Consider the following 26,558-nt stretch of genomic DNA (forward strand, 5'->3'; position numbering starts at 1 on the left):
CACAAACAGGCAAGAGTAGAACAAGAACGCCCTGTCCATCTCGGCCCATTCCTGCAGAAGTATCTAGAGCAAAGGGCACAAGAAGCTCTATAATTGCGCATGACACCTAGCAGGTGTAATGAAGCCAAGTAGACAGCTGGATTTAAAAGGGTAGGACTGAGGCAGCCTCTGAAGGTACAAGAGAAGGGATATGACCCAATGAAGTCTTAAACATTCCCGCTTTTCCTTCTCAAGTCTTGCCGGCATCATTCCCCACCCCTGGGCCTGTCCAAGCCATAACCATTCGCGGGGTTCACCCCGAATTTTTCGGGCCACACTGGTTTTCCCTCCCACTGATCTCCCGGGGTGGGGGCGGGGGGTCGCGTAGCCGGTTCTCTCCTGCACACCAGAGTGTGTGCCCAGACAGCACACTGCTAGGCTCAGGGCAGGTGGCTAAATACGGGCGAATGAATGAATTCCTGGTACCTCCACGGCCCAGTGAGGGTATATCGGTCCCCAGGAGTGGGCCAGCATGGGACACCCTCGCCACCCGGAGGAGCTCACCGACCGCGAGCAACGAGGGGGTTGGAGGGGAGGGGGAGGCGAGATGGCCCGGGGCCGTGGGGACCACGCTCCCACGCTTCGGCAGAAAGCATTTCCTGAGAGCGTGAATTCTACTATCGGGGAAAGTGGTCGAAATGACACCGACAGAGCAAAAGCGTCGGGACTAAAGGAGCCCAAGCCCCCGACCCCATTCCCTCAAGGAGAAGAGGGAGGACAGCGGCGGAGCCATGCGCACCTCCGGCCGCGGCAAGAACCCGGGCTGGAAGCCTCGCGAGATCTGGGGGTCGGGAATCTCGTTCCGTTGCCTAGCGACGGGCAGGACGCTCGCAGGCCCCCAGGCTAACCCCAGCTGTAGCCTTAAATCTCCTACCATGGGAGAAGGCGGCGGCGGCCGTAGCTGTGGGACCACTAGGGAGCTGCAGAGGCTGAAGCAGCAGGCGATGGAGTACTACCGGGAGAACGACGTCCCGCGCAGGCTGGAAGAGCTGCTCAACTCCACCTTCTACCTCCAGCCTGCCGACGTCTACGGGCACCTGGTAGGGACCTGGGACAAACACCCTCTTCCCTCCAGCCCCTCTCCCCCCGCCCCACGCTGCGGCAACGCCATGCGCCTGCGCCACAGAGTCGCGCACGCGCGCCGCCGCCGCGGGCTCGGGATCCATGGTCTTGCGGGGAGGCGACCGCGAAGGGAGAAGCGGTGCGGAAACCTGGGCGGGAGGGATCTCGAGAGAGACAGAGAGAGAGTGGTGGACAGGCAGCTGCTAGAGGAAAGCGGGGTCTAGGCGCATTCGGGGCCGGGCAGGCTTCCTCGCTACCTCTGAGCCGGTCCGCCCGGTTGCCAGTTCTTTTTAAACACCTTAATACCGCGTAGCTCAGCTTGCCAACCTGCAGCGGCCTCCGTTTGACCACGGATGAGTGCCCTGGCATTTGCCTCAGCTTGGCCTCAGCCTACCCTAGGCCTCATGCCCAGCCCGCTCTCTTTGCTTCCAAGTCTCACTTTCAAGCCTATGCTCTCCTTGCAGTGTGCACCCTTCTCATCCTGGATGCCTGTCCCCACCTGACCAGCTGCTACCCAAACTCCAAATTCACATCAGACTTGCCCGTTTGGCCTGAACATTTCCTGCACGTGATGAGACCCTCCCCAGGCTTGCGAGCTTCATGGAGAGCAGGGGCCTTTTCCTACCACCTGCGTAGCCCCTGTGCTCCGCACAAGATCGGGCACACACCTTAGCCTTAAGCAATGAGCAGTTGAAACAAACAAGCGTGTTCTCATTTACAGATCCGTTAAGTACTAGCCAACACCTTCCTTCTGGAAGGCAGTGTGGTTGGGACAGCAGAGTATGTAAATGCAGTAAAGAAGCACAGTGTGTTTTCAAGGTTCAAAACCACGCCTTGTTGAGGCAGTTGATATGGAGAATGTTGCATGAATGTTTATTTTCCTTAGTCATGGCCTAGAAGTGAAAGTTGTATGTTGGGGCGGGGTGGGGAGGGATGTGCTGAGCTCCCAGTGCTATGTGATTTATGTTTTTTCACTTAATCTTTAGGACACTGGAGGTAAAAATTATGATTTCCGTTTTACAAATAAGGAAACTGTGGCCCGGTGAATTTAGATATTTTCCCAAGGGACACAGTGAATGACAGTGACAAATCGAACCAGGTCTTTGTTCCTAGTACCAAGGAGATTGCATGGTACATAGTGGACACTCAAGCACTTACTTGTGGTACAAGTGAATGAATGCGACTCTGAATTCCATTCTCTTTCCACTGTCTGTTACTAGATGAATTCTTTTAAGTTAACTAGTCTAACTTCTTCATTTCACAAAGACACCAAGACCTTATCTCACAGCTACCTAGTGCAAAAGTTAAGACTAGAAACTTGGACTCGGGTCCCTCAATGTAATGTTCTTCCCAGTCTACTAGGCAGCCAGGACTTTGGTTTGTACAGCTCTCTGGGAGCTTGGTAAGGGACAAAAACCACTGTTATATAAAATAACTGGAGTAACAGATAAGGTGATATATGATTGTGCTAGACTGAGGGACAGATCTCTGTATGCCTATCAAAGGAATTCAGGGGTAGGGAAGATCCCTGTAGGCTGTTAACGTCTGAGAAAGTTTTGGCTTGGACTTTGAAGGATGTTCAGGAGCTGGACTAGCAAAAAGACAATGTCCTTTTCATTTTATCACTGTCTGGGTTTTGGCCATCAGTATTTTCATTTAGTTTCTCCCTCTATCGAGCCCAACCTGAATCGTGGCTGCCAGAGCAAGATTCCTAATCTGACCATCATTCTTTTGCTCAGAAACCTCCTGTGGCTCCTTACTATTCCCTAAAGCCTGAAGTTCCTCCCTTCCCTCCCCTTGGCTTATCATATTCCTTTGTATCTGCCCTTGATTTCTCCCCCTTGTCTGCCCAGTGAAATACTACATATTCTCCAATGTTCAGCTCAAATGCCATTTCTTCTCTGCTTCTGTTACATACTAGAGGAACTGAGTATATATAAATCTTTATATATATATATATATATGGATGGCTTGAAAATTGACTTTTGCTTTAGCTGTGCTAGGGCACCGCCTGTGAGCTGATGAGTAGTAGATGACCTATTATGTACGTTGAGGTCATTGGATTTTGAGAGACCTGGTCTGTAATGAATGCAGATAAAGAGCCCAATACAATCTGGCGATAAAGAGGTCAAGGAGGGTGTGCCTTCACCTTCCCTTCCTCCTCCTCCTACTCTCCCAGTTCCTGCTCCTCTGGCGTTTCTCATCTTGAATCTTTTTACCCAGGCTTTTTGAGTGGGCTTTCTGCTTCAGCTTCATTCTCTTCCCTCTCTTTCTTGGATCACTTCCAAATGGCTTCTGCTTTCCCACATCAATGAAACTGCTATTACCAATGTTCCAATCAACCCTCTTTGAACACGTTCTGGGCGTGAACTGCTGGTGAGTGAAATATGGCCTCTGCAGAAGCCTTCACCATTAAAATATCAGATGCCTCGCGGGAAGAAATAAAAAGGGGCCCCCAGAAGGTTTCCAAAGTTCACATCACAGCGTTCTAGAGACCAGCTGACTTCCATATCTTGGACAGCAGAATGGGTTAGGGCCTGCTAAAAAGTGACATGGGGTCTCTAGGAAATGTATGTGAAAACATTCCCAAGTGTGTCATGATTGATGGACAGTTTGCTTCCATATAGGAGTCTCTTCAGAGAAACTAAGTAATAATTTTCAAACAACTATGCTCCTCCATTGGGTAGCTGGAATCATCTAATTAAATCAAAGGTCTTTGTTTCAAAGTAAGTTAATATGGCTAAGACTCCAATCCTGAGTTATTTTTGTTTGTTTCTCCTCCCTTAAATTCATATGTGCTACAAATTTCACTCTGAGGCACCATCATCAAAACAAATGGAAGACAACATGGCAGATGGAAGATTATCTGCTTCTGGAATAGCCAAAGTTAGTGTGGGCCTCATATTCCTGACTTGTAAAAAGTATAACCACATTCCTCATGCTTATTTTTCTTCCTAAAATGCTATGAATTTGAAGGTAGACTTCATGTCCTTCTCCCTTTCCGCCATCAATTGATAGCAGTTGACATGGATTCTGGAGTCAGCCTGCCTAGAGGTGAATCCCAGCTCAGCCAGTTATTTTGCAATCTTGGGCAAAATATTTCATCTCTCTATACTCAGTTTCCTCATTTGTAGAGTGGAGATTTTAAAAATACTACTGATCCCATAGGGTCGTTACAAGGCATAAATAATGTGGGTAATACACTTAAAACAGTGGCCAATACAATGATCTATTCTTTAAAAAAAACTATAAATATATGTTTTAGATGCTTTACAGTTTTATATTTTGTTAGATACTATTCTGTAAAATGGAGAAGTTTATTTGATTTCTAAAATTATATTGTGGATTTATGTCATTTAAAACTGCTTTTTCAATAAATCTATAAGAATAAAAGACTTTTGTTTTCCTTTTTTAAAACTTCGTTCAAATGTTTCATTTGGCTTATAAATAAATTCACATTTTATAATAATAAAAAGAAAGAAATGTATGTGAGTTTCTGCTGAGAGTTCAAAAGAGAACAGATTGTTCCATATTCTGGAGACCCCACATCAGGTTAATCCAAATCTCAGCATGTGAGGGCAGTTGCTAGCCTAAAGCACACCCCCTTCCCGCATGAGGAGGACACTCAGGGAGAGGTTTAGTAGAAACTAGAGTAAATGTGAATGACCTTTTAAAGATAAATTAGTCATGGTATTGTAATTTTTGTTTTTTGTGTGTGTTGAAGGCAAACTGCTTTTCTAAACTTGCAAAGCCTCCCACCATATGCAAAGTAGTGGGGAAAAAAGTATTGGATGGACTGGGGCTTCCAACCCTACAAGTGGAAATATTCTGCACCATTCAAAATTTTCCCAAGGTACGAAGAAGCTTAAATGTGTTCTTTATTGTGTCCTGGTTCCATTGCATTTATTAGCATTTATTGTCTAAATTGTAGAAAATTACTGTTTTGAAATTCAGCGTTTGTGAAATATACACATACACACAAGTTGTAGGTAGTCATGTACATAAAGCATGAACCATACAAGCAAGCATATTGGTACAGACATGACATGCTAGCCTGAAGATGATCCAAGATGGAGAAATGGGGCAAAAATAATTTTAAAACTCGGACATCATTAATGTGATGAGTTCTATAAATCTATAGGTGTGTTTATAGATTCATATGTTTATATATAGACTTATATAGATTTATAGATATGTGGGCTGATCTACACAAAGAAAAATTCATTTTCATAATTGTAATAATTCACTTTAATTGCTACATATTTGTTAGAAATAATTTTGCTACAGTCTCTGGGAGGCAAATAATTATGATTAAGTCTGTATCCTTTTAGCTATTTATTGGAGAGGTAGTGATAAAAATGAAGTTCAATGTAAGATTTTTATAAGTGTATTTTAACAAGGTGATAATTTTAAATGTTCCCTGAAGTTAGGTTCCATACAGTTTCAACAGTTATAAAAATATCTCAAAGAAAATTATATATTCTCATTTTCCCTTTGAAATGGTGATAAAATATCATGTGCCTTAAAAGCTGGATACATTCAATTTCTTCCTTTCTGTAAGAGGGAGGGGAAAATGCAGAACACGTTTATATTATTTTCAGAACATATGTTCGGTGGTGATCTCAACGCACTTTGAAGTCCACGAGAACACTTCGCCCGAGCTGGTGGACGCGGAGCAAGCGGAAAGGTCCAATGCAGTCAGCACAGCTGTGCAGTGGGTCAACGAAACCATCACCAAGGAGCTGCGGGGCCTGGCGCCCTCCAACCAGGCTGAGGTGGACCAGGTGCTCAGGTAGATCTTGCGCTTGCAAATGAAAGCGTCCAGTACAAATAGTAGCTCTTTTCTTTTTATTTCACCCACCAATAAAACAGGCCTGTCATATCTAGAAGGTACGGTCAGGAAGTTGAGTAAGAAGCCCATGCAAAAGCAGCAAAATGCGCTCTTCTGAAAACCTTGTTTTTAAAATGTGCCTGTGTGAGGCGACGTCAGGCCTCTCCGCCTCTTTTCCATGCGTAGGATTCAGTAAAAGTTTCAATAGTTTCTCAGGAAAAGCATTAAGTGAAGAACCCAGATGGTGTCCTTTCTGTCCCCCCCCCCCCCACCTCGTATGCCACCTTTGAGGGCTTCATACTCTTTCACAGAGTCCCAATGGGTGATGCTCATGGTCAGTCCTCCAACCACAAACTGGTTTTGCATGCTTTGCCCACAGGTTGACTTTAACACGTGAAAACCAAGGAAGTGGTTGCTAGGGCTGCATCAGGATTGTTCAGTGCCCAGCCAAGGAAGGGTGAACGTTACTGTTCCTTTTGTGCAAGTCCAATGCCACAAGCCTCTTGGCCAAGCAAAAGTCAACTGGATTCTGTCTTTCTCTAAGCTCCACCACTTGCTTAATTACACAGAACATCACATTTTAGTTTGCTTCAGAGTTGGATCATAACCTTTATAAAAATATTTTTTCAAATTGTTTTTGGTTTTCTGGGGTTTTTTTTGTCTTCTGCTGTGATCATATTCCTAATTTTATTTCCCAACGTAGTTTTTCCAGACCTTCTACTTTATTACATTCCTTTTCTCCTGGAATTTTTCTTCCTCAAACCTCCCATCTGGACTGGTTCCTCTCTAGCCTACTACAGAGATGCTTTATCGTCCTCCTACTTCCTCAATCCCATATCTTCGTCTTTCTTGACTTGCTGGATTACATCCTTTAATTATTTTTTAAATTTTTTCTTTAAATTCAATTTAGCTAACATATACTGTATTATTAGTTTCAGGGATAGAGTTTAGTGATTCATCAGTTGCATATAATACCCAGTGCTCATCACATCACGTGCCCTCCTTAATGCCCATCACCTAGTTACCACATCCCCCCATCCACCTCCCCTCTGGCAACCCTAAGTTTTTTTCTAGAGTTAAGAGTCTCTTATGGTTTGCCTCCCTCTCTATTTTCATCTTATTTTATTTTTCCTTCCCTTCCTCTATGTTCCTCTGTTTTGTTTCTTAAATTCCACATGAGTGAAATCATATGGTATTTGTCTTTCTCTGCCTCACTTATTTCACTTAACATAATACCCTCCTCTAGTTCTATCCCTGTTGTAGCAAATGGCAGGATTTCGTTCTTTTTGATGGCTGAGTAGTATTACATTGTATATATAAACCACATCTTCTTCATCCACTCATCTGTCGATGGACAACTGGGCTCTTTCCATATTTTGGCTATTGTGGACATTGCTGCTATAAACATCAGGGTGCAGGTATCCCTTCAAATCACTATGTTTATATCCTTTGGATAAATACCTAGTTGTGCGATTGCTGGGTCGTAGGATAGTTCTATTTTTAACTTTTTGAGGAACGTCCGTATTGTTTTCCAGAGTGGCTGCACCAGTTTGCATTCCCACCAACAGTGTAGGAGGGTTCCCCTTTCTCTGTATCCTTGCCAAGATCTGCTGTTTCCTGAGTTGTTCATTTTAGCCATTCTGACTGGTGTGAGGTGGTACCTCATTGTGGTTTCGATTGGTATTTCCCTGATGCCGAGTGATGTTGAGCACGTTTTCATGTGTTTGTTGGCCATTTGTATGTCTTCTTGGGAGAAATGTCTGTTCCTGTCTTCTGCCCATTTCTATTAGATTATTTGTTCTTTGGGTGTTGAGTTTGATAAGTTCTTTATAGATTTTGGATACTAGTCCTTTATCTGATAAGTCATTTGCAAATATCTTCTCCCATTCCAGGTTGCCTTTTAGTTTTGTTGACTGTTTCTTTTGCTGTGCAAAAGCTTTTTATCTTGATGAAGTCCCAATAGTTCATTTTTGCCTTTGTTTCCCTTGCCTTTGGCGATGTGTCTAGCAAGAAGTTTCTGCAGCCAAGGTCAAAGAGGTTGCTGCCTGTGTTCTTCCCTAGGATTTGGATGGATTCCTGTCTCACATTTAGGTCGTTCATCCATTTTGAGTTTATTTTTGTATGTCCCTTTTGGGACTTCTCAGAGGTTTTTTTTGCTTTGTTTTGTTGTTGTTGTTTTTTTTTAACTATTCATTTTAAGGCTTTCTTCCCACCAAAAAAAGAAAAAAAGAAAATGAATTCTTGCCCATTATACTATATATTTCACTGTCTATTCTTGGCTCATTTTTCTTTTGATGGTCATTTATTCAAAAAGAAAATCCAGTAGCCCTTAATCAAATTATATATTCAAAGTTTACTTTAAATATATAAACAAATAAGCTCAAATAAAAAAAAAACAAGCACTTAAAATCTTTAAACCTTTATTTCCAGGCCAAAACTAATTTCAGCTCTTGAACACAGTTTTGTAACAGCATCATTATTTTGGGGCCCTGGAAAGTGAAGCTGATTTGTTTTTAAGTAGCTAAAAAAGCAGAGTTAATTGTTGAAACATAGTGAATGGAAGTCAGCACTGAAACTGACCAAAATTATGAGTGATATTCACTGTAAAGCCATATCTTCTTGCCATGAAGGACATTCTTTGAAAATAAAGTACGAGAAGACAAAGAGAGGAGAGACCTGGAAAGGGGCCTGGAAGACCCAGCGGTGCTCATCCCTTCGTCTCTACCACCACCACCACCTCCTCCTCCCGCAGCCAAAAAAAGGGGACAAAGGCAAGGTCAGTAGCTCCTTGCAGAACCTTTGATAACTAGCGTGTGAGGAAGAAAGGCTGAAGCTCGGACTATCTTTCCAGTTAGAGTCTTTTTGCTGCAGACCTAGGTTGGGCTCCCCCCGCCTCCCCCCCCGCCCCTCCCCCCCGCCCCGGGTACCGTCCACTTCCTTGCTGGATGCTGCATGTTGGGTGGGCAGGGGTTTACTCCACCCCACCCTCCCTTTTGTTTGTAAGGAAAAACTATTCCTTACCCAGAGGTGAGCACTTACCAAGCAAAGTGCACTGGACAGTGGCAATGCTGGGGACAGGGAAAAGGAAAGTGGCATGGGGGACCTTTAACTGCCCCCCAAAATATTCATTAGCTCATCAAAAGCCACTCCATATTATAAAGATTAGTGATATCCTTTGGTATGAATAACCAACATTTTCTCAGTCCTATTAATAACATATTAATAAAAGTTTTCTTGGGGCGCCTGGGTGGCTCAGTCTGTTAAGCATCTGCCTTCGGCTCAGGTCAGGATCTCGGGGTCCTGGGATTGGAGCTCTGCATCAGCTCCCTGCTTCTCCCTCTGCCCCTCGCCCCTGCTCGTGCTCGCTCTCTCTCTCTCTCTCTGTCACTCACTTTCTCTCTCTCAAATAAATAAAATCTTTTAAAAAAAAGTTTTCATTGGAAGATTTTGCTATTTTAAAGCAAATAATCAAAGTTATCATGGCCCTTTGTTCCATGCTTTCCAACATACTGTGAACTTCAGCCCCTCTAGTATGTTAATTCTGGAGCTGCTGCTAGTATTGTAAATAGAGTTCTATGTCTTTCCAACAGGCATCTTGAGGGCGTGAATCATGTCTCATTCAATTTAGCACCACCAGGGCCTAGCATGATGCCAAAGCATAAAGTAAACACCCAATAAATATGGGTTCCCTTGAATAAGAAGGCACCAGAACCAGGAAGGGGATCAAAGAAACCATGGAGACACGGTTTCTTATTTCCTAGATTCAGATGCTGAGGCCCAGGGAGGGAGGGAGAGTCTCCCAAGGCAAAAGAATCATGTAAGACCCATCTCTATGAACGGGGGGATGGCCGCTGCTGAATCACAGCTAGAGATGCACAGAGGGTGTTCGTTTGGCGGTTGCTGCTGCCTGACAGAACTCGGAGCGTAAGGGAAGGGACCAAGGAGGAGGGGACAGGAATTTGCTAAACCTTTACTACGTATGATGGGGTTCCGTGCCTTATTCCACTTGGCTTACCTGCCTGACGCGGGCCAGCAGCTGGGGGAGGGGCATGGTGTGGCACCTGAGCAGGCTGGGTGGCTGGGAACAAATGAGTGTGAAAGGTGGGTGAGGCCGAGGGTGGGTGGCTGGATCTGGAAGCCATTTCTAATACAACGAGGCATCTGTTTGGGGCTGGCCAGCAAGCTTACTAGTTAGATACCCACGCATGAAGAGGCGTGTTCAATAGAAAGCTGGATACACAGGAGCTATGGTGGGTGTAGAAAACAAAGGACTTGGAATTCAAAGACTCTCCAGATCTTCTTCATTCACTTTCTGTTGGATATCGGGCAAGCCTCTTGACCCCTCTAAGCCCTAGTTTACTTCTATGTGAATGTGGGATAACAGTACTTGCCCTTTTATGATTGTCAAAGGAGTTAATATTGAATGTCTGAAAATTTCTTGGAGTGGCAAAATCCATGGCTACGGATGATTTGAACATTCGGGAGTCGTAAGTGAAGTCACACAGAAACTTCTTGGGGGGGTTGAGGTGGAGAACATGTTCTCCCCAGCCTCAGTTTCCCCCCTTTCTTTACTCTGGGCCTTCACATCTGTAAGCAAAGCATTAAAATATATAGGTTCCCGGAACCTGGGTGGCTCAGTTGTTGGGCATCTGCCTTCGGCTCAGGTCATGATCCCGGGGTCCTGGGATCGAGCCCCACATCAGGCTCCCTGCTCCGCGGGAAGCCTGCTTCTCCCTCTCCCACTCCCCCTGCTTGTGTTCCCTCTCTCGCTGTGTCTCTCTCTGTCAAATAAATAAATAAAATCTTTAAAATATATATATATATATATATATATATATAGTTTTATCATAGTCAAACGTCCTTGAAAGGAATCTTTTATCCCTGTTTTTCCCTCCAGGGAGGAATGATACTTTTACAGAGAAACCCATTGTGCCCCCAGAATCCGTTGAACCTGTACTGAATGGCAGCATGGCCATAGGGGCCGTGTCACTCGCTGTGGCCAAAACCAGTGCCATCCTGGACAATAACCCCCTCTACTTAAATATCGCATTACTGAAGCACCATCAGGTCAGTGTCCACTGTATTCCATTACAAGGACCCGTGAGCATCTCAACACCAGTGAACTGTGTTTCTTGTTTCTCCGTGCTTTTCCCCCTCCCAGGAACAGCCCACAGAGCTAACTCTACCTTTGCCCATGGTGTCTCTGGTCAGCTGTGGGAAGTCATCACCTGGGAAGCTGAATTTAATGAAAGAAGTGATTTGTATACCCCATCCTGGATTAACAGCTAAACAAGTACCTTCTATTATCTCACACTACTTTTTCTTTTTCTTTTTTTTTAAGATTTTATTTATTTATTTGGAGAGAGAGCATGAGCAGGGGGAGGGGGAGAGGGAGAGAGAGAATCTCAAGCAGACTCCTGGCTGAGCATGGAGCCCAACATGGGGCCCGATCCCAGGACCCTGAGATCATGACCTGAGCCGAAAACAAGAGTCGGACACCCAACCGACTGAGCCACCCAGGTGCCCCTCACACTACTTTTTCTTAAAAAAATAAATAATAATAATATTCCATCATCGAGGAGTCTTTAGTGTAGGTCCCCAAGGCTTATGACACCAAGGGAGGGAGAATTAAATATAAAATGAAAAAAAATATTTTAGGAAATCAGAGAAGCAGGAAAAAAGCAAAACCTCAAATACAAGGGGCACATTTAAGCCACCTTCGATCTCTGGTTCCCCTCGGCACTGACTCGTGCCAGTGGCTCACCAAGGAGCCCTGGGTGAGCAACTTGGCAGGATGGATAGTGCTGGAAAGCTGTTATCTGGGGGAGTCGAGGCATCTTTATTTACTGGCCAAGGCACTGTGGTGGCAGCAGGAGGAAGCTGGCTCTTTCCTAAAAGCCAGTTCTGTTCAGGAAGAGCTCCAGGGCCGACCAGACTGCCTGGCACGAAAGAGAGGTTCAGTGCATGCTTCTAGAATGAAGGAATCCTAAGTTGCCTCTTTATACTTACTTGTTCTTCCCTTGCCTGAATGAGCCCCTATGCCCTCTTTAAATCTTCATGAAATATTCTACCAATTAGGTGTTAGGAAGAACTTACGTTCATGTTCTGTAGTGGATGTTTTCAGAAAAAAGTACAGGAAGTTCCATCCCCTCTGGTAATACATTGAGTGATATTTTTAACCTAAGCTAGTGAGAATCATTTTTTTCTTAAATCTCAAGATAATTTCTTCATGATAAAGAATTCTTTTTTAAAGAGAATAACCATTACCTCACGATGCACCGATTGTGGAACAGTAGGACTTCAGAGCTGGCTCACCATCCGTCAGATCGTGGTCAGACCTAGCACCAGGATCTTTCCTGCAGTTACGTTCTGTTGTGCTATTCGGGTACCAGAGTACTTGGCATGCCATCCTTTATTTGTCTCCATATGCAGATCCCACAATCATCAGAATATACTTTTCTATTTTTTTAAGTGACGGCAGCTTTATACTGATTCAAACACTGTCATGCAGAATCCCTTGGTGACCTATGACATGTATTGCAAAAGGGTTGGTCAAGAGGCTATGAAAGACAATGAAGCTGACTTGATCCAACCAACTGAACCAGTCAGTCCTGAACAATGAAGAAAGGATACTGAGAAGAGCCTCATTCACATCCAACCAAATAAAAATTGAGGGCTGAAGATTAACATTTCATCTTCTGATTTTGTAGACCACATCTCATCTACTAACCAGGATACCTTATCAGGGACCCTACAAATATTCAGTTAGAAATAGCCAGTGTGTGCTCTAAGTTTTTATATTTAAAGTTTCTAGACTACAGTTGTGGAAGATCACGGTTATTTTACTAAATCACGGTTATTTTACTTACAGGGTGTGGAGATGCTTCTGGAAATTCAGAAACAAATTAACAAAACAATTGAAATGGTATGTAAAGAGAATCTATGGTATCTAATTGCTGATACTGACATCTCCTAGGATACAAATTATACTTCATTATGAAATTAACTCAATATTGTTGTTAGTGATATGTAAAATGTATTCATTTGCCTTAGGTTTTTCATACGAGCCAAGCATATACGTTCCTTCATTGGCCATGGATCCAGTTTCTAACGGCACTTGACAATCTCATCAGCTGGCTCTATGCTAAGATCATCCCTTAGGATTTGCAAAGATTGGTCCCTAGGCTGTGCGAAGCAGTTCAGTGTAATAGTTAAGGCACAGGCTCTGGTGTCTACTTAGAATCCCGGTTGGGCAAACGGGAGCCTTTGGCCAGGCAGCCCTCGAGGGGGGAAGCCACAGTGGCAGGACAATGACAGTATGAGTCCCTGGTTGTGCCCATGTTTGTCTTGTTCACCACTATATGTCTCCTGCCCTGCACATTGATTTGCTTCCCGAGCGTGGTATTTTTACCAGGGGATAGAAAGTGCAGCTGACTCCACAGTGCAAAAAAGCAGGAGAACTGTATTTGCATGTACTCGAGTGTGAGCCCTGCTGATTCTTGACAAACATGCCCCAGTTTACAGAGCCAGGAAATGCTGGGTATTAAAATGCATCCTTTAAAGGCTGAATCCTTGCTCCAGAACGCTGTCAACACCCCCCGTTGTGGGTATTGAAAATGACCAATCATCTTTGGAAAGTATCTTTGCTTCTCATCTCAAATGACATTCCACATACCAGATTCATCAGATTTAATGACCTTTGGTTGTTTCCAAAAGTCAAATCCACCCTGCGGAGAAAGTGTTTGTACCTTAACAATATTTAAAACAATATTCAAAACAGTCTAAAGGCAGATCCCACAGTGATGTTGCTCCCTGAGGGCAAGGAGGGAATGTCACAGGAGTGAATAATACTTTATTTATATGAGTAGAAATGCATTTATATGAATGGAGGCAGAATATAAGGATGAACTAAAGGGAACATGTACCTGAGTGTGAGAAACAGTTTGGAGTTTTTCAAAATCGGGAGGGGCTGGTATGGTCCCTACGTGTTGGGGCGGGGCGTTGGGGGGGGGTGTGTGGTGTGTGTGATTCACAGTGTGACTGGTCAGGCCCCAGAGCAGTGGGCAGGCCCTAGGACCTGAAGCTCTGCTCGCTGCTACAGGCATGTCTGAAAATGGCAAGTGATTTTTCTCTCTCTTTTCTGTCCCGCAGCCCCCTCCTCCAAAAACAGAGACCAAAAAAGGGCATAATGGAAGCAAAAGAGGTCAAGTAAGTTTATGTATTTCTTGACCACACTTCAGTATGACACAATTCATTTATATACTCCCTGCCCCTGTTCCAACCCCAGTCACGGTGCTCCAGGAGCAGGGCTAATGCACTCGGAAACTACACAGTCATGCTCCTCCAGGAGCACTACACCCGATGACCCCAGAGCTGGAATGTCATTCTGCCCCACCTCTCTGGCCAGAGGCTGCCGGGCCAGCAGTTGTCTCTCCGTCGGACAGCTCAGAGGGTGTGCAGAAGCATTTATGAGTCCAATATAATAGATTATAGTTGAAACTTGATAGGTGAAGTGTTGGGGAAGGTGAATCTCTGCTAACCAGCTGAAAGGCATATAGAAAGCTTTTGATTTTAATCTTACCCCTACCAAGTAAGAGAGAAACAAAGGGCACAAAGGGATAGCCATTTCTTTCTTTGGGTCCTGAAGAGGCACCCAAGCACCATTTCAGATGAACCATCCCTGGAGCTCAGATTTTGTCCGTAGCCTCAGACAAACAGTTATTGTCCAAATTGGCCAGGGTGGCTCAAGAGCCTTAGGAAACCATCTCTACCTGGTCACACAACAGCTTTGGTGACTGTGGGTGCTCAGGCAGATACACCACTTAGACGCCTGAACTTTCAACAATATAGTTGGAATAACCAGTAAGAATCCTGGAGACAACGCAAGTGGCAATGGGGCTAGTAAAGATGAAAAGTTAAACGCCTCCTCAACACTGGGAGAGAGAAATGTGTGAACAAACACACCAGAAAGTTAAGTACCTGACGGTTGTATCTGTTGGGATGAGCACAACACTCTGAAGTTAGACCCCTCAAGAGAGCCAGGGCACGATGACCAAGTAACCAAATGTCAGCGACGTCCGCCTCATTCCAGCAGGTTGTCCTTTGTGTTCTGAGAAACTCAGACCAGGATCAGCCCTTCCCATGGTCAGCTTTCCTTTTTTTTTTCTGTTAGAAACAGGTTAAATGGTAGATTCTAGGGAGGCAGCCACTACCAGTTAAGAGGCATGAACTCTGGAGCTAAACTTCCTGGATTAAAATCTGTTCCAAGTTACTTACCGCTCTGTAAAATGGGATAATAATAGTACCTGCTTCAGGGGGTTGATATAAGGAGTAAATGTATTTATGGGAAGTGTTTAGAACAGTAACTGGCATTTAATAAGCTCTAAATAAGTGATGCTTTTATAGCTTAGAAGACTCTCACAAAACTCAATTGATACAGGGCAATTTCCCCACCTATTCCTTTGCCAAATAAAGGGTTCCTGTCCCTGACATTAAGAATGTCAGGTGGTTCTTATAATTAACTAGTGCGATCAGCAGAGAAATGGGATATTTCTGTCTAGGTTCATGTTTGCCCTCCAGCTTGGCGTGCATACGCACGCACACCCTTCAGAATCACTGCTAGTGCTTCCAATGTGTTATAATTCATGGTGGCAACTTACGAGGAGGGCACGTCAGGGCTGACCTTGCACCAGAAACACATGGCTGCCTTTCCCTGGGCTGCTCTGGGTGCCAAACCTTCTTCCACGGAAATCCATCCGCAGTGCTGCATTGTTTTAGCAGAGATCTTCTGCCCTTATTCAAATAAAACCTTTCCTGAAGGAGGGTTCCCTGTTCACACTTACATTCTTCAAAAGGAAAATAGAACACAGGAAAGAGCAGGTTTGGAAGTGGGTGGAGGAGGACAGAGGTAAGGACAGGCCACACAGACATTTACAAGGACAGCCTGGAGTTTCACCCACTTTGGGGTTGCGGCTCAGGCCAGCCTGTTTACAGTGACACAGCTGATCAAGACATTATACAGGCACACCAGAGAGAAAAGAGTGGGCCCAGGTCAAGCCTGAAACCTGGAGGTAGGAAAATTACTCCAGACACTTTGGGCAGTCATATGCCCAAAGCTCACGCAGAGATGAGGGACACCCGGACATAAGGGTAAGGCAGACTCAGAGGACCACATGTTCAGAGCGCTGTGTCTGGTTGTCAGCAGTGCCTAGTTTATAACCAGGAAGCTCCAGGACCTTTACTGCTCTATATTCATATGCATCATTTGCTTTCGGTCTTATAGCAGCCCATCATTGGCAAGATGTCCCATCTTGGCTGTTTGACCATTAATTCCGACACCATAGAGCAGCCGCTGATCCTAATACAAGGCATCTGTGCGAGCCTGGGGCTGGACATGGGCACAGACCTGCACCTAGCCATCAACTGCGCTGCACAGGAGCTCATGGATTATGTAAGTTTCTGCTCCAGGACACTTACTTTTTTGTTGGGTCCCATTATTTTTAAATTAGAACTCAAAAGAAGCATGTATCTGAATATTTTCCAAACAGATCCTATTGCTTTTATTAATATTGTGTGAGGGTTCCACATATAAATGGAGTCGAAAAAGCCAGGTTAGCTAATGACCAGAAAATAACGTAACCATGTAAATTTTAAAAATTAACAGAAAATGTCAAAATAATTACACACAGAAATTCTGTAACAAAAATTGCTAAAATGGGTTGCTTACATTGCAATTGTGAGAGCTATTGAAAATAACAAACTGGTATGTTCTGCTGAGTTCACTCATTTGGCCGGTAGATGCTGAACTTGTCGAGCACGGAAAATGGATCCGTTGTAACTGTAACTTGGTAAGCCTTCTGGCCAAGTAAGTGATTCTGAGTTTCTGCTGTGACTCACTTTTTAAATATAAAAATATTTCCAAGTTGTTGACATTTATGGAGAATATATTTTTATCCAGTTAAGCCCATCCACAGTGTTATCCACAGCCTGGGTTAGGAGGACAGAGCTTTAGTGATGAAACTTCACCCGGAGACGACACCACGGGGGGGGGGGGGCAATTATTTTAAAAAGAATGGAAAATGGGTTCATTTTTTTAAAAGCTGCAGTCCTCACTTCCTTAGGATAACAGAGCGGCAGTTAACCTTTCAACCTGGGAAGCTGGCATATTCGCAAAACTGTTAAAAGTTGTCTGTCTTCTACACATACTTCCCTTTTTCGAATACACAAATGCAGAGCCTGTGTTGTATACAATGCCCAGCGTGTTGACATACATTTGTGGTGACTTGGTAATCAAGGTCAAATTCGGGGGACGTGGCCAAAGACAATTCCGCTTTAATTCGCAATTCTTTTAACTTCAAAGGAAAACTTGAACAGCATATAAGAACCCTAAGTTTCAGCTGACTTCTAAGCCCTTTTAACTTTTCTAAAGATACTACATGCATGAAGGCAGGTTTAATGTAATTTCCTATTCTCCACATAATGATTGGTTCCTAGGCATACTATTACGAAAAATAATTGCATGTTTTCATCAGGAACGTATACCAAGAACTATGAATATACTGACTGCTAGTGCTGGGCTGGAATGGGTATTTTTTGCTTATATTCAGTGAAATGCATTAGCTTGATATCAGATAATTCTTACAATGTTAATTCAACGTCATTAGCATTTCTTTACTGACAAGATAGGATTTTCAAGGTTTTGCAATAAAGAAACTAAAAGTTCTGGCTGCTTTTTAATCTGAGAAAAGTATAAAATCCTTTCAAGTATGGATTTCTTTGGAACCTGCTCAATTCCAATGGGATCCATTCCATCAGTAGCCATAGCAGGAAGGCGTTAGCAAACCAGTCATTCTGTTCCCTCCTGCCTCCTTCCCGGTACCTGAATAACCCAGGGGCATCCCTGAACACAGACTTGGAAATCCGTGCTAGGTTTTGCAGACAGACGACACTCAATCCTTTAGCCCCGTTTACTTCCATTCTTGATGACGGGGGTTGCTTTCCAGACTTCAAATGAATGGAGTTGACCTAGAACTCCTTCGGGACCATATGGGTACTGGTAGAGCATGCACACTACCTGAGAAGGAGATGCCTTCACATGGGTCACCGGGCATTTCAGAGTGGCTGTTCGTATCTCCAAAGCCTCACCCTGCTTTCAAATTTTAGGATATTCACGGTGCAGGAGACCAGCTGTTTGTTTAGTGAGAGTGGAAAGGTGGTGGGTTCTGGTGAGTGGGAAGCTAGGCACTGCTGTCCCGCTTTATAAATTCATGTCATCGCCCGAGGACCCCAGCATGGCCCGTCACAAGCCTAAGTAAGAAATTAGTCCCCTGCTACTGTGTACCTGGTCTTCTGCGGAGAAAGCTTCATCTGAAGTCCGTGGGAGGAGCTCCATGGGGCATGAAGAGGAATGGTGACTTGATTTCCCCAGGCTAGTATTTAACAGATACTTAAACAAAAGTACACAGATGTCTCATGGGAATACAGCCCGAAAAGAATGTTTACAATCTTTTGTAGGCAATGAATAAACGCGAATGGGAATCCCGCCTTTCGCCTTCGAGGAATTCCTCATTTATCTTTATTTTGTTATTGTCCTTCCGCTTGCCAGAATAGAGGAAAGTATGAAGTGATGCTGGGAACACACAAAAACGCAGCGGAGATGGTTGACCTGTACGTGGATCTGATCAACAGGTTCCCTTCAATTATCGCCTTAATCGATCCTTTCAGGAAGGAGGTAACGGGAGTCACCTTGAATTTTATAACAGCACAGAGCAAAATCTCATTCTTTTGGCTTGGTCGCTGGAAACACTGCCATCTGGGCTGGGGCAGAGGGGCTTTCCTTCAGCACAGGTGAATGGGGCACGCACCAAGCAAGCACAGAGCCCAAGCACAACGGCCTGGGAGTATGCCTGTGTGCAGAACGAACAAGCTCTTCCCGGGCAGTCGGGGGAGGGGGGGTCCCGTGTTTTCACAAGCAGCCCGGGGACAGCCAGCCAGCCACCTGCCAGTGGGCCCGTCCCACGCCCATGCTAACACGACCGGAAACTTGACCTCGGCTGGGCCCCATGTGCCCAACCTCCATCCACTTACCACACACGCAGGGAAGTCGCAAAGCCGGATTTTTAAAAAGGTTTCAGATGGTGAGGTTCTTCCATCTACTCAAGCTACGGCATCCCACGCGGGTTGTTCGCGTGCTCTCCCTGACGCTCGGAGACTCCAAAACTTAAGTTCTTGACGGTATGGCGTGGAGAGAACCATTAGATACACTGAACAGACCCGCCCTCTCGGAGATCAGGCCCGGATTTGAAGGTGGGGCCCGAGAAGAGAGCTGCGTCGCGCTCGGGGTCCCAGGGCCTCGCTCGGCCACCGGTCCTGTCACCACCCGCGCCACAGCCCCACGCCCGCCGAGCCGCCACCCAGCTCTGTATCCTGTTGGCCCCTGTCTTCCAGGCCTTGTCCCCGGGCTCTGGCCTCGGCTGCTTTTCCTTTGGCAAGATGGCCTGTGTTTGGGCTGTTCTGGTGGGATAGGTCGGAATCGGGTACAGTGGCGTGGGAGACTTTGTAGACCATCAGTTAAAAAACACTAAGTCTCTCATTTCTTTTTTTTTTTTTTTTAAAGATTTTATTTATTTATTTGACCAGAGAGAGAGACACAGCGAGAGGGAACACAAGCAGGGGGAGTGGGAGAGGGAGAAGCAGGCTTCCTGCTGAGCAGGGAGCCTGATGCGAGGCTCGATCCCAGGACCCTGGGATCATGACCTGAGCCGAAGGCAGACGCTTAACGACTGAGCCACCCAGGTGCCCCTAAGTCTTTCATTTCATGTGATGGTCTCCCCAGTAAAAACGAGAGTGCTGAGGAGAGCCTAGAGCCCTCACAGGCTCATTTCCTTCTGTTTTCTGTTCACCAGAAAGAACAGTAGAATCTTCTGGCCAGCCAGTTGTTGGTGGTGTTATGGATAATTCAGTGGGTAGGAATAGCTTGGGTTCAAAGGACTTCAGAATCAATGTGGAGCATTTACTGTGTGTTAAACATTTTATCCATCAGATCTTTAAGCTCAAATTTAATCATTTGAAGTTTCTGTTGAATGAAGCTAGTTAATTTGTGTGGCTGTGGTTCAGGCATCATTCAGCCGCAGAAACAACAGAAAACTGTTTTGTGGATCTCTGAAAGGTGTTTAACTCTGAGGAGGAGCTGTAGGGTTCCTGTTGTTTTGTGATCATGCTTAAGCCATTGTAACGATCGGCTCTTCAATATTTACCCAGGACTCCGAACAGTGGGACAGCATCTGTAATGCTCTTGGTTCCAGGTGTTACATCATTGCAGAAGCTGCATCCAAAAGCATTTCGAAACTTCTAGAGGGTGGCGACATCAGCACCCCCAAATCCAGCGGGCTGATCATCAAACATACCAACCAAACCACGATGTCTGACTTGGTGGAAATAACCAATCTTCTTGACAGTGAGTAGAAGTAATAGGTCTACAAGACTCATGAGGAACTGAGCTTGGTTACACAAGGAGCCAAAAAGATGCAGTTTGTCAGTTAATAAAAAGCATGGTGTGAATCTTGGAAGAAAAGCAGATTTCCAGCCGTTTGTGAGAGCTCTACTACTGGGAGACCATTTGCAGCTAGCTCACCGATCGACTTCCCGGGGGTCCCACCGCAGTCCCAGCCCAGGAGGCCCCCCCCCAGGGGGAGCCGTCCCACAGGTGTGGCTGAGGACAGTGCCCTATCAGCTTCACACCACAGGACAGTGATCCCGCTCGCCCGCCCTGAGGTTTTAAAAATTCCTCACAAGTTTCAAACTCTTTGCCAGTGTGAGGTGTGAACGTGCTTTGCCTTGTACCTTTTACTCGGCTAACTACTCCTGATCCTTCACATCTTTCCTTAAAGGAAACCTTTTCAGATATATATGACTTTCCTGGCTTCCCCCACCCCTACCTGCTTGCTCTGAACCTCCCTCATAGCTCCCTGTACTTTCTCCTTGTAGTACTGGCCACAATTACGTGTACGAATATTTAATGTCTGGTGGCCCCCCTACTGGACCATAGAGTCCCCTGAGTTCACAGGAGTCTTTTTCAGTGCCTGAAACATGAGTAGGTCTCAGGAACTAGGCAGAAGGCTTGTCTAAGACCTGGAGCAGGGCTCAGAGCCAGGCTGGTGGCCAGGGGCCTGGGCTGGTGCCAGACAATGGCATGGAGTGTGCCTGTGTCCCTTGTCCTGCAGACGGCCCAGGTTAGGGCCCAGGGAGGGCGGTCCTGTAGGTGATCGATGGGAGGCCCCAGCCCTGGCCTTTCCTCCAGGGGCCAGCACTCAGCAGGCATGCTGTCGTCCACCTCGACTGCCACTGTAGCTCCTGCCTCAGAAACACCCAAACACCGTCTCTGGAGAAAGAACCTTGGCTTGCATTCTTTGTAGACTTGGCAAACTTCAGGGGGTTCTGAGCTCCTCAAATTTGGATTAAGGACCATCAACACTGCTGTTCTAGTCAGTTAACATTCAGAACGACAGATTCCTTTGAATATAATTCTCCACGATGAGTTGCGAAATCCAGTAAGGCATATCAGCTCTCCAAATGACTCCCTTGCACTTCTCAAAGGTGCACACTTTTCTACAGTGAACATGGACAAGATGGAGTCATGTCTTACAGCTGTGGTCTTAGAAACAGGTCAACCTCATCTGAGCATTTTCCCCCTTCAGTGGTCCTAAAGGTCTTACAATTTATGGTATCTTAAATCTGATGAAATTTGGCATTTGTGTAGTATTTAGCATCTGAGCTACTGGAAAGAGATAAACAGATAAAACCAGGGTAGTAAAAATACAAATGTTTAGGTCAGAATTCTCTGGTGGTCAAATCATTGACTCTTCCCAGGAACGTTATAAATCTTGGCAAATTTAAATTTTGGTTCCAGAGGCTCATGTGTGTGTGTGTATACACATTTACACATATATACACATACATTTGTATTTATATGCACATATATGTATACACACATATACACGCATACATACATGTCTGTCTGTGTGTGTGCATATATCTCTCTATATATATATACATACATATATATGCCCTTATGCTCATGGTTTCCATGCCATCTAAACCTGAAAAGAATTCCTCTGCTCACAGGTAAGAAGCGCATCGCTGTCTTTGGAAGTACAGAAGGAGAGTCGTCTGATGACAGCCTGGTCGATTTGGTAAGTACTGAAAGCTTGGTCAATTGCAGAATTGCCAAAACACTGCTTTTATCACGAATTGGTATTTCAGAGAAATGCAGTCTTTGGCGGAGAAAGTCATGTAACCTTTTATGAAATAGACTTGCTTCCTCCCAGCCAGCTACCTTTTGCAAAGAGCTAATCTTTGAACTTTTAAAAAGAAGAAAAATTGAAGTCCTGGGAGAATGATGAGCACACTTAAATGGCTGGGGGGTGCACTTGCAATCTTAGCGCCTAAAATGAAGCGAGAAAGGCCACAACGTTCTTAGATAAGATCAGCGTGCTCACATGACGAGTAAAGCATCTGATACGTAGTCAATGCTGTTTACCTCTTGCCACTCTCGGTCTGCATGCAGGCCACCTTACCTACATAAAGATAAAATACAAAGTTGTAAGAGAAAAACCAAAACAGCACAGTGCCAGTGCCCTTTCTCCCTAAAGAGCTGTTTGTATCTTAGCAAAACGTGAGTTCTTGTTTAATATCAATTTTGTCCCCCCACTCCTACCCCCCTGAAGGCCATCGGACTCGGTGTCCGGTTTATCAAGTTGGGAGGTCTTTCTCGCGGCGAGCGGGTAACTAAGTACAACCGCCTTTTTACTATAGAGGAAGAACTTGTCCAGAATGGAACACTGGGTACGTGCGGCTTTCTTGTTTTGTTTTCACTTAGCCATGAATAAGAGAACAAAGATTGGAAGAAGGGGAATAGGAGGCCCTCGGCAGGAGGGCAGGGGAATCCAAAGACTATAACTAAGTGCTGACAAAACTAGGGTGGCATTTGCCACAATGTGCATTGTTTTCTTAATGGATCATCTATTTACCTGGATGTTTCAAACTCTCGCCCTTCTTCTGGATGAATAAGCTGCATGGTGCTTTTCAATAGAATTAATTGATTGGAATCTCCAAGCCTACCTTTTGTTATGGTCCAGATTATAGCTAAGGTCTCTCTGACAGCCCCTGAAAAGCTAAAGGCAGATGTTTTCCTGACGATTCTTGAAAACAACTCCTTGTACTTAAGCAGACAGCATGTTAAGTTTAACGTCATAATAAGGCTGTGGTCTCGAGAGAAACGAACCAATCATTTAGGAAGTCAAACCTCTGCAAATTTGCATGCATAGAAGGCAACTTGTGTACTGGCTAATTGGAGAAAAATAGCCCAAAGATGCATTTTTACCCTTCACAGGGCTGTGATGGCCAAAAGCAGGTGCAGAGCACACAGAGGTATTTAAAGAGACCAAGTTATTGTCTTTGTAATTCTAAAAACAGTTTGCATTTTACGATAGAATAAACAAATCACTATGCTGGGAAAAAAGTGTTTAAGTAGTATTGACAAAGTATGAAATTTTCTTGGATGCTATACCTGAAATCTATTAAATGATAAACGTATTAGGGCCTGTTCTGTAGGGCAAACCAGTTCTTGCATATGACAGCAAGCAAGTAGTCCTATGTGGGGCCTCAGGATATACATTGAAAAAATAAAGAAGCCAATAGAAATTGTAATTAGGAATTTGTCATGTTTAACATGTCATGACCTGGAAACACACCCTAAGCGTCATAGAAAATAAAAATATAATTGAGAGATTCTTTTAGAGCAATCAAAAGTTAGTCTGTGTTGTTCAGTGTGTGACACAGGGCTTGTTTTTTCAAATAGGTAAAATCACGTTGTTCCTACGCATTACCTGGTGGGTTTTTTTTTGTTTTTTTTTTAATGTCATCCTGACTTGTGAAAGCCTTAAGTTCCTAAATGGCCCATCACATCTCCAGCCAGACTTCACCACAAGAGAACCAGCAGCTTCCAGGCATCAGAAAGGATAGTGACCCGGAGGCCCAGCCCCTCCCTCGGGGCCAGAGCCAAGCCTTGGGCATTCTGGACTAGATTAACAGATTACAGGCATGCCTCATTTCATTGCACTTTGCTTTACTACTCAGATACTGCATTTTGTACAGAATGAAGGTTTGTGACAACCCTGCGTCGAGCAAATGGCTGGGCACCATTTTTTCCAACAGCATTTGCTCACTTCATGTCTCTGTGTCGTTTTAGTCATTCTTGCAAAAAATGATGATCAGTGGTTCGCTGAGAGCTCAGATGATCGTTAGCATTTTTTAGCAATGAAGTATTTTTATTTAAGGTAGGCACATTGTTTTAGACATAATGCTATTTATTGCACACTTCACAGACTACAGCATAGTGTGAACCTAACTTTTATATACATTTAAAAACCAAAAAATTCTCAAGACTTGCTTTATTGCAGTGGTCCAGAACCACACCGACGGGATCTCGGAGGTGTGCCTGTGATGAGAATTTCTCTGTCACTGGCCTGTGGTCAATACACCCTATTGACAGTGGTCGATAAATGGGAAGGGGACCCAGAACTGGAAAGGCGGATCTCCCCACTGAGAGAAGTAGGAAATCCTGTAAAAGCTCAGCTATTAACTGAGCACTGTCACTGCCCACATGGACCCGACTGGAGCTGAGTCTGCAGTCGTCCGCGTGGGAATGCTTAGTTGGCGATGGTCTGTACTCACGTAGTGGACTGGCCTCTCCTCTTCCTCTGCTCCTCTTCCGCTAAGCCTCTGCCCAAAGTCCACTGCGCACCAAATGTTCCAGAGGGCACCATGCAGACCGAGCAAAACAAGTGTATTGCACAGTTAATGTCTGAGCAAAGTCAGGCCCAGTTCTAAATGGTCCCGGGACCTTTTCTAATGGTGAGGGGACACCTCTGGGCAGTCCTGAAGATAGTCTCCTTTATGTCACAGAACAAAAAACATCAAACTCGGCACCACTGGATTTGACACTAAACTTTATTGTTGTTGTTGTTGAACAGGTTTCAATGAAGAACACACATTTTTTCCCTTGAATGACGAAGCGGAAAAGGGGACCGAGGCACCCGAGGCTGCGGCCACCGTGGCTGGTGAGCCGCCCGAGCTCCTGGAGCCCGTCTTCCCCACAGAAGTGATGGAGTCATCGGCCAAAGCATGAGTGTCTTCTGGACAGGGCTGGGGACACCCCGGCTTTCGGCCACACCGCTAGCATGAGACCCCCAGAACCCCAGTGTGTCCTCACGTGAGGCTTTGCTCTAAAACATCCCTAACCAGCGTGCTCTTTTTATTCTTGTGATTTCACTGTTTGGTGACATTGATATGTAGGGTTTCTGCCCGAAATTACACCTGTAAGCTGTCTTCCAGACATCCCATTTCCATGGGGCTTTCGTTTGTGTACCAGCTCTCCTGTCCCCTCGGGGAGCCACGACCTAGGAAGAGTCCAGTACCTGTTGCTGAGCGCACACTCGGTGCCCGAAAGCACAGGCACATTTTTGTGGCCAGCCTCGTGCAGGAAGAAGTGTGAGAACTTCAGCTTTTTTAACAGCCAAACAGCTGCTTCTTACTTCCTTACCCTTAATTCCCTTTTCCCTGCTTCCCTCCTCTTACTACATTTTCATCTTTATTATATTACTTACATGCTTATGGGTGTCCTAAGATCCTTTTTGGAAAAAGAAGTATAAATGAATAAACCCATCAGTAAATGGATACATATTCTTAAGGTAATTAACTGCTCAATTATTTATGCAACAGCATCTAACGGGGGACTAAAAATGATCTATCATACAGGCTGACGAAGTGCTTCTCTCGTGAGCCGGTATCAGGGTTATAGAAGAAAAGTACCAGAAATAAATTTATTCAAACACGTACCTATAGATAGAATAATGTCCTACCGCTTTATATATTTTAGAGTCTCTGTTTAAAGTTACCATTTGCTTTCCTCCAGAATTATAAAAATTGTTATATACTGACCTATAGGAGCGTTGGCTAAGTTGAGATTTCGGATACATTCTGTAAGTTTTTACTAAGTACACTGAGGAACTTTTCCTTTTGAAGAGTGCCCATAGGGAAACTTGATGGCCTCATGGTAAAGCCAGGGCCTTATGCTCATAGCAATGATTTGAAGTTGGCTCAGGGGCACATTCTCTCAGAGCCCAGGGCAGGAGGACTGGTTGGCATCTAAGCTGCGAGAACCGTGTCTCAGTTTGTGGTTGTTACTGCCTGTCCTGAGGCTTAGCATCACATAATGGGGTACGAGAGACAGGAAGGAAAATCCATTTATTTATGGGGTGTTTTTTTGGTTTTTTTTTTTAGGAGAGAGAAAGGGAAAGAGAGTGTGGGGGGAGGGACAGAAGAAGAGGGAGAGAGAGAATCTCCAGGAGACTTGGGGCTCAGTCTCACAACCCTGAGATCATGACCTGAGCCAAAATCAAGAGTCAGATGCTTAACAGACTGAGCCACCCAGGCGCCCCTGAAAAATTCATTTTAAAGGTGGGCAGGACATGACTGGGTGTTCACGTAGCCTTTGCACATGTCCACACACACACGGAATAAAAGGGGAGATCACTGGAGAGTCTGCCCTGGAATCCTTAGCATGAAT

The 26,558-nt window shown here is 44.9% G+C and overlaps 1 protein-coding gene across 1 annotated transcript; it reads left to right on the forward strand.

The window, feature by feature from the left end:
• The first annotated feature begins 914 nt into the window (after positions 1 to 914).
• Positions 915 to 25,702, forward strand: ENO4 (enolase 4). Its single transcript, XM_035029877.1, has 14 exons — positions 915 to 1,079; positions 4,826 to 4,954; positions 5,703 to 5,893; positions 8,563 to 8,708; positions 10,830 to 10,999; positions 11,094 to 11,225; positions 12,804 to 12,857; positions 14,084 to 14,140; positions 16,215 to 16,382; positions 18,537 to 18,662; positions 20,192 to 20,387; positions 22,055 to 22,122; positions 22,657 to 22,774; positions 24,964 to 25,702. Exons 1-14 carry the CDS (start codon positions 915 to 917, stop codon positions 25,116 to 25,118), a joined length of 1,875 nt encoding a protein of 624 aa, XP_034885768.1. The 3' UTR covers positions 25,119 to 25,702.
• The last annotated feature ends 856 nt before the right edge of the window (positions 25,703 to 26,558 follow it).

Source organism: Mirounga leonina, unplaced genomic scaffold (genome assembly GCF_011800145.1).
Source record: "Mirounga leonina isolate KUSES-001 unplaced genomic scaffold, KU_Mleo_1.0 Mir_114, whole genome shotgun sequence".
Lineage (NCBI taxonomy): Eukaryota > Metazoa > Chordata > Mammalia > Carnivora > Phocidae > Mirounga > Mirounga leonina.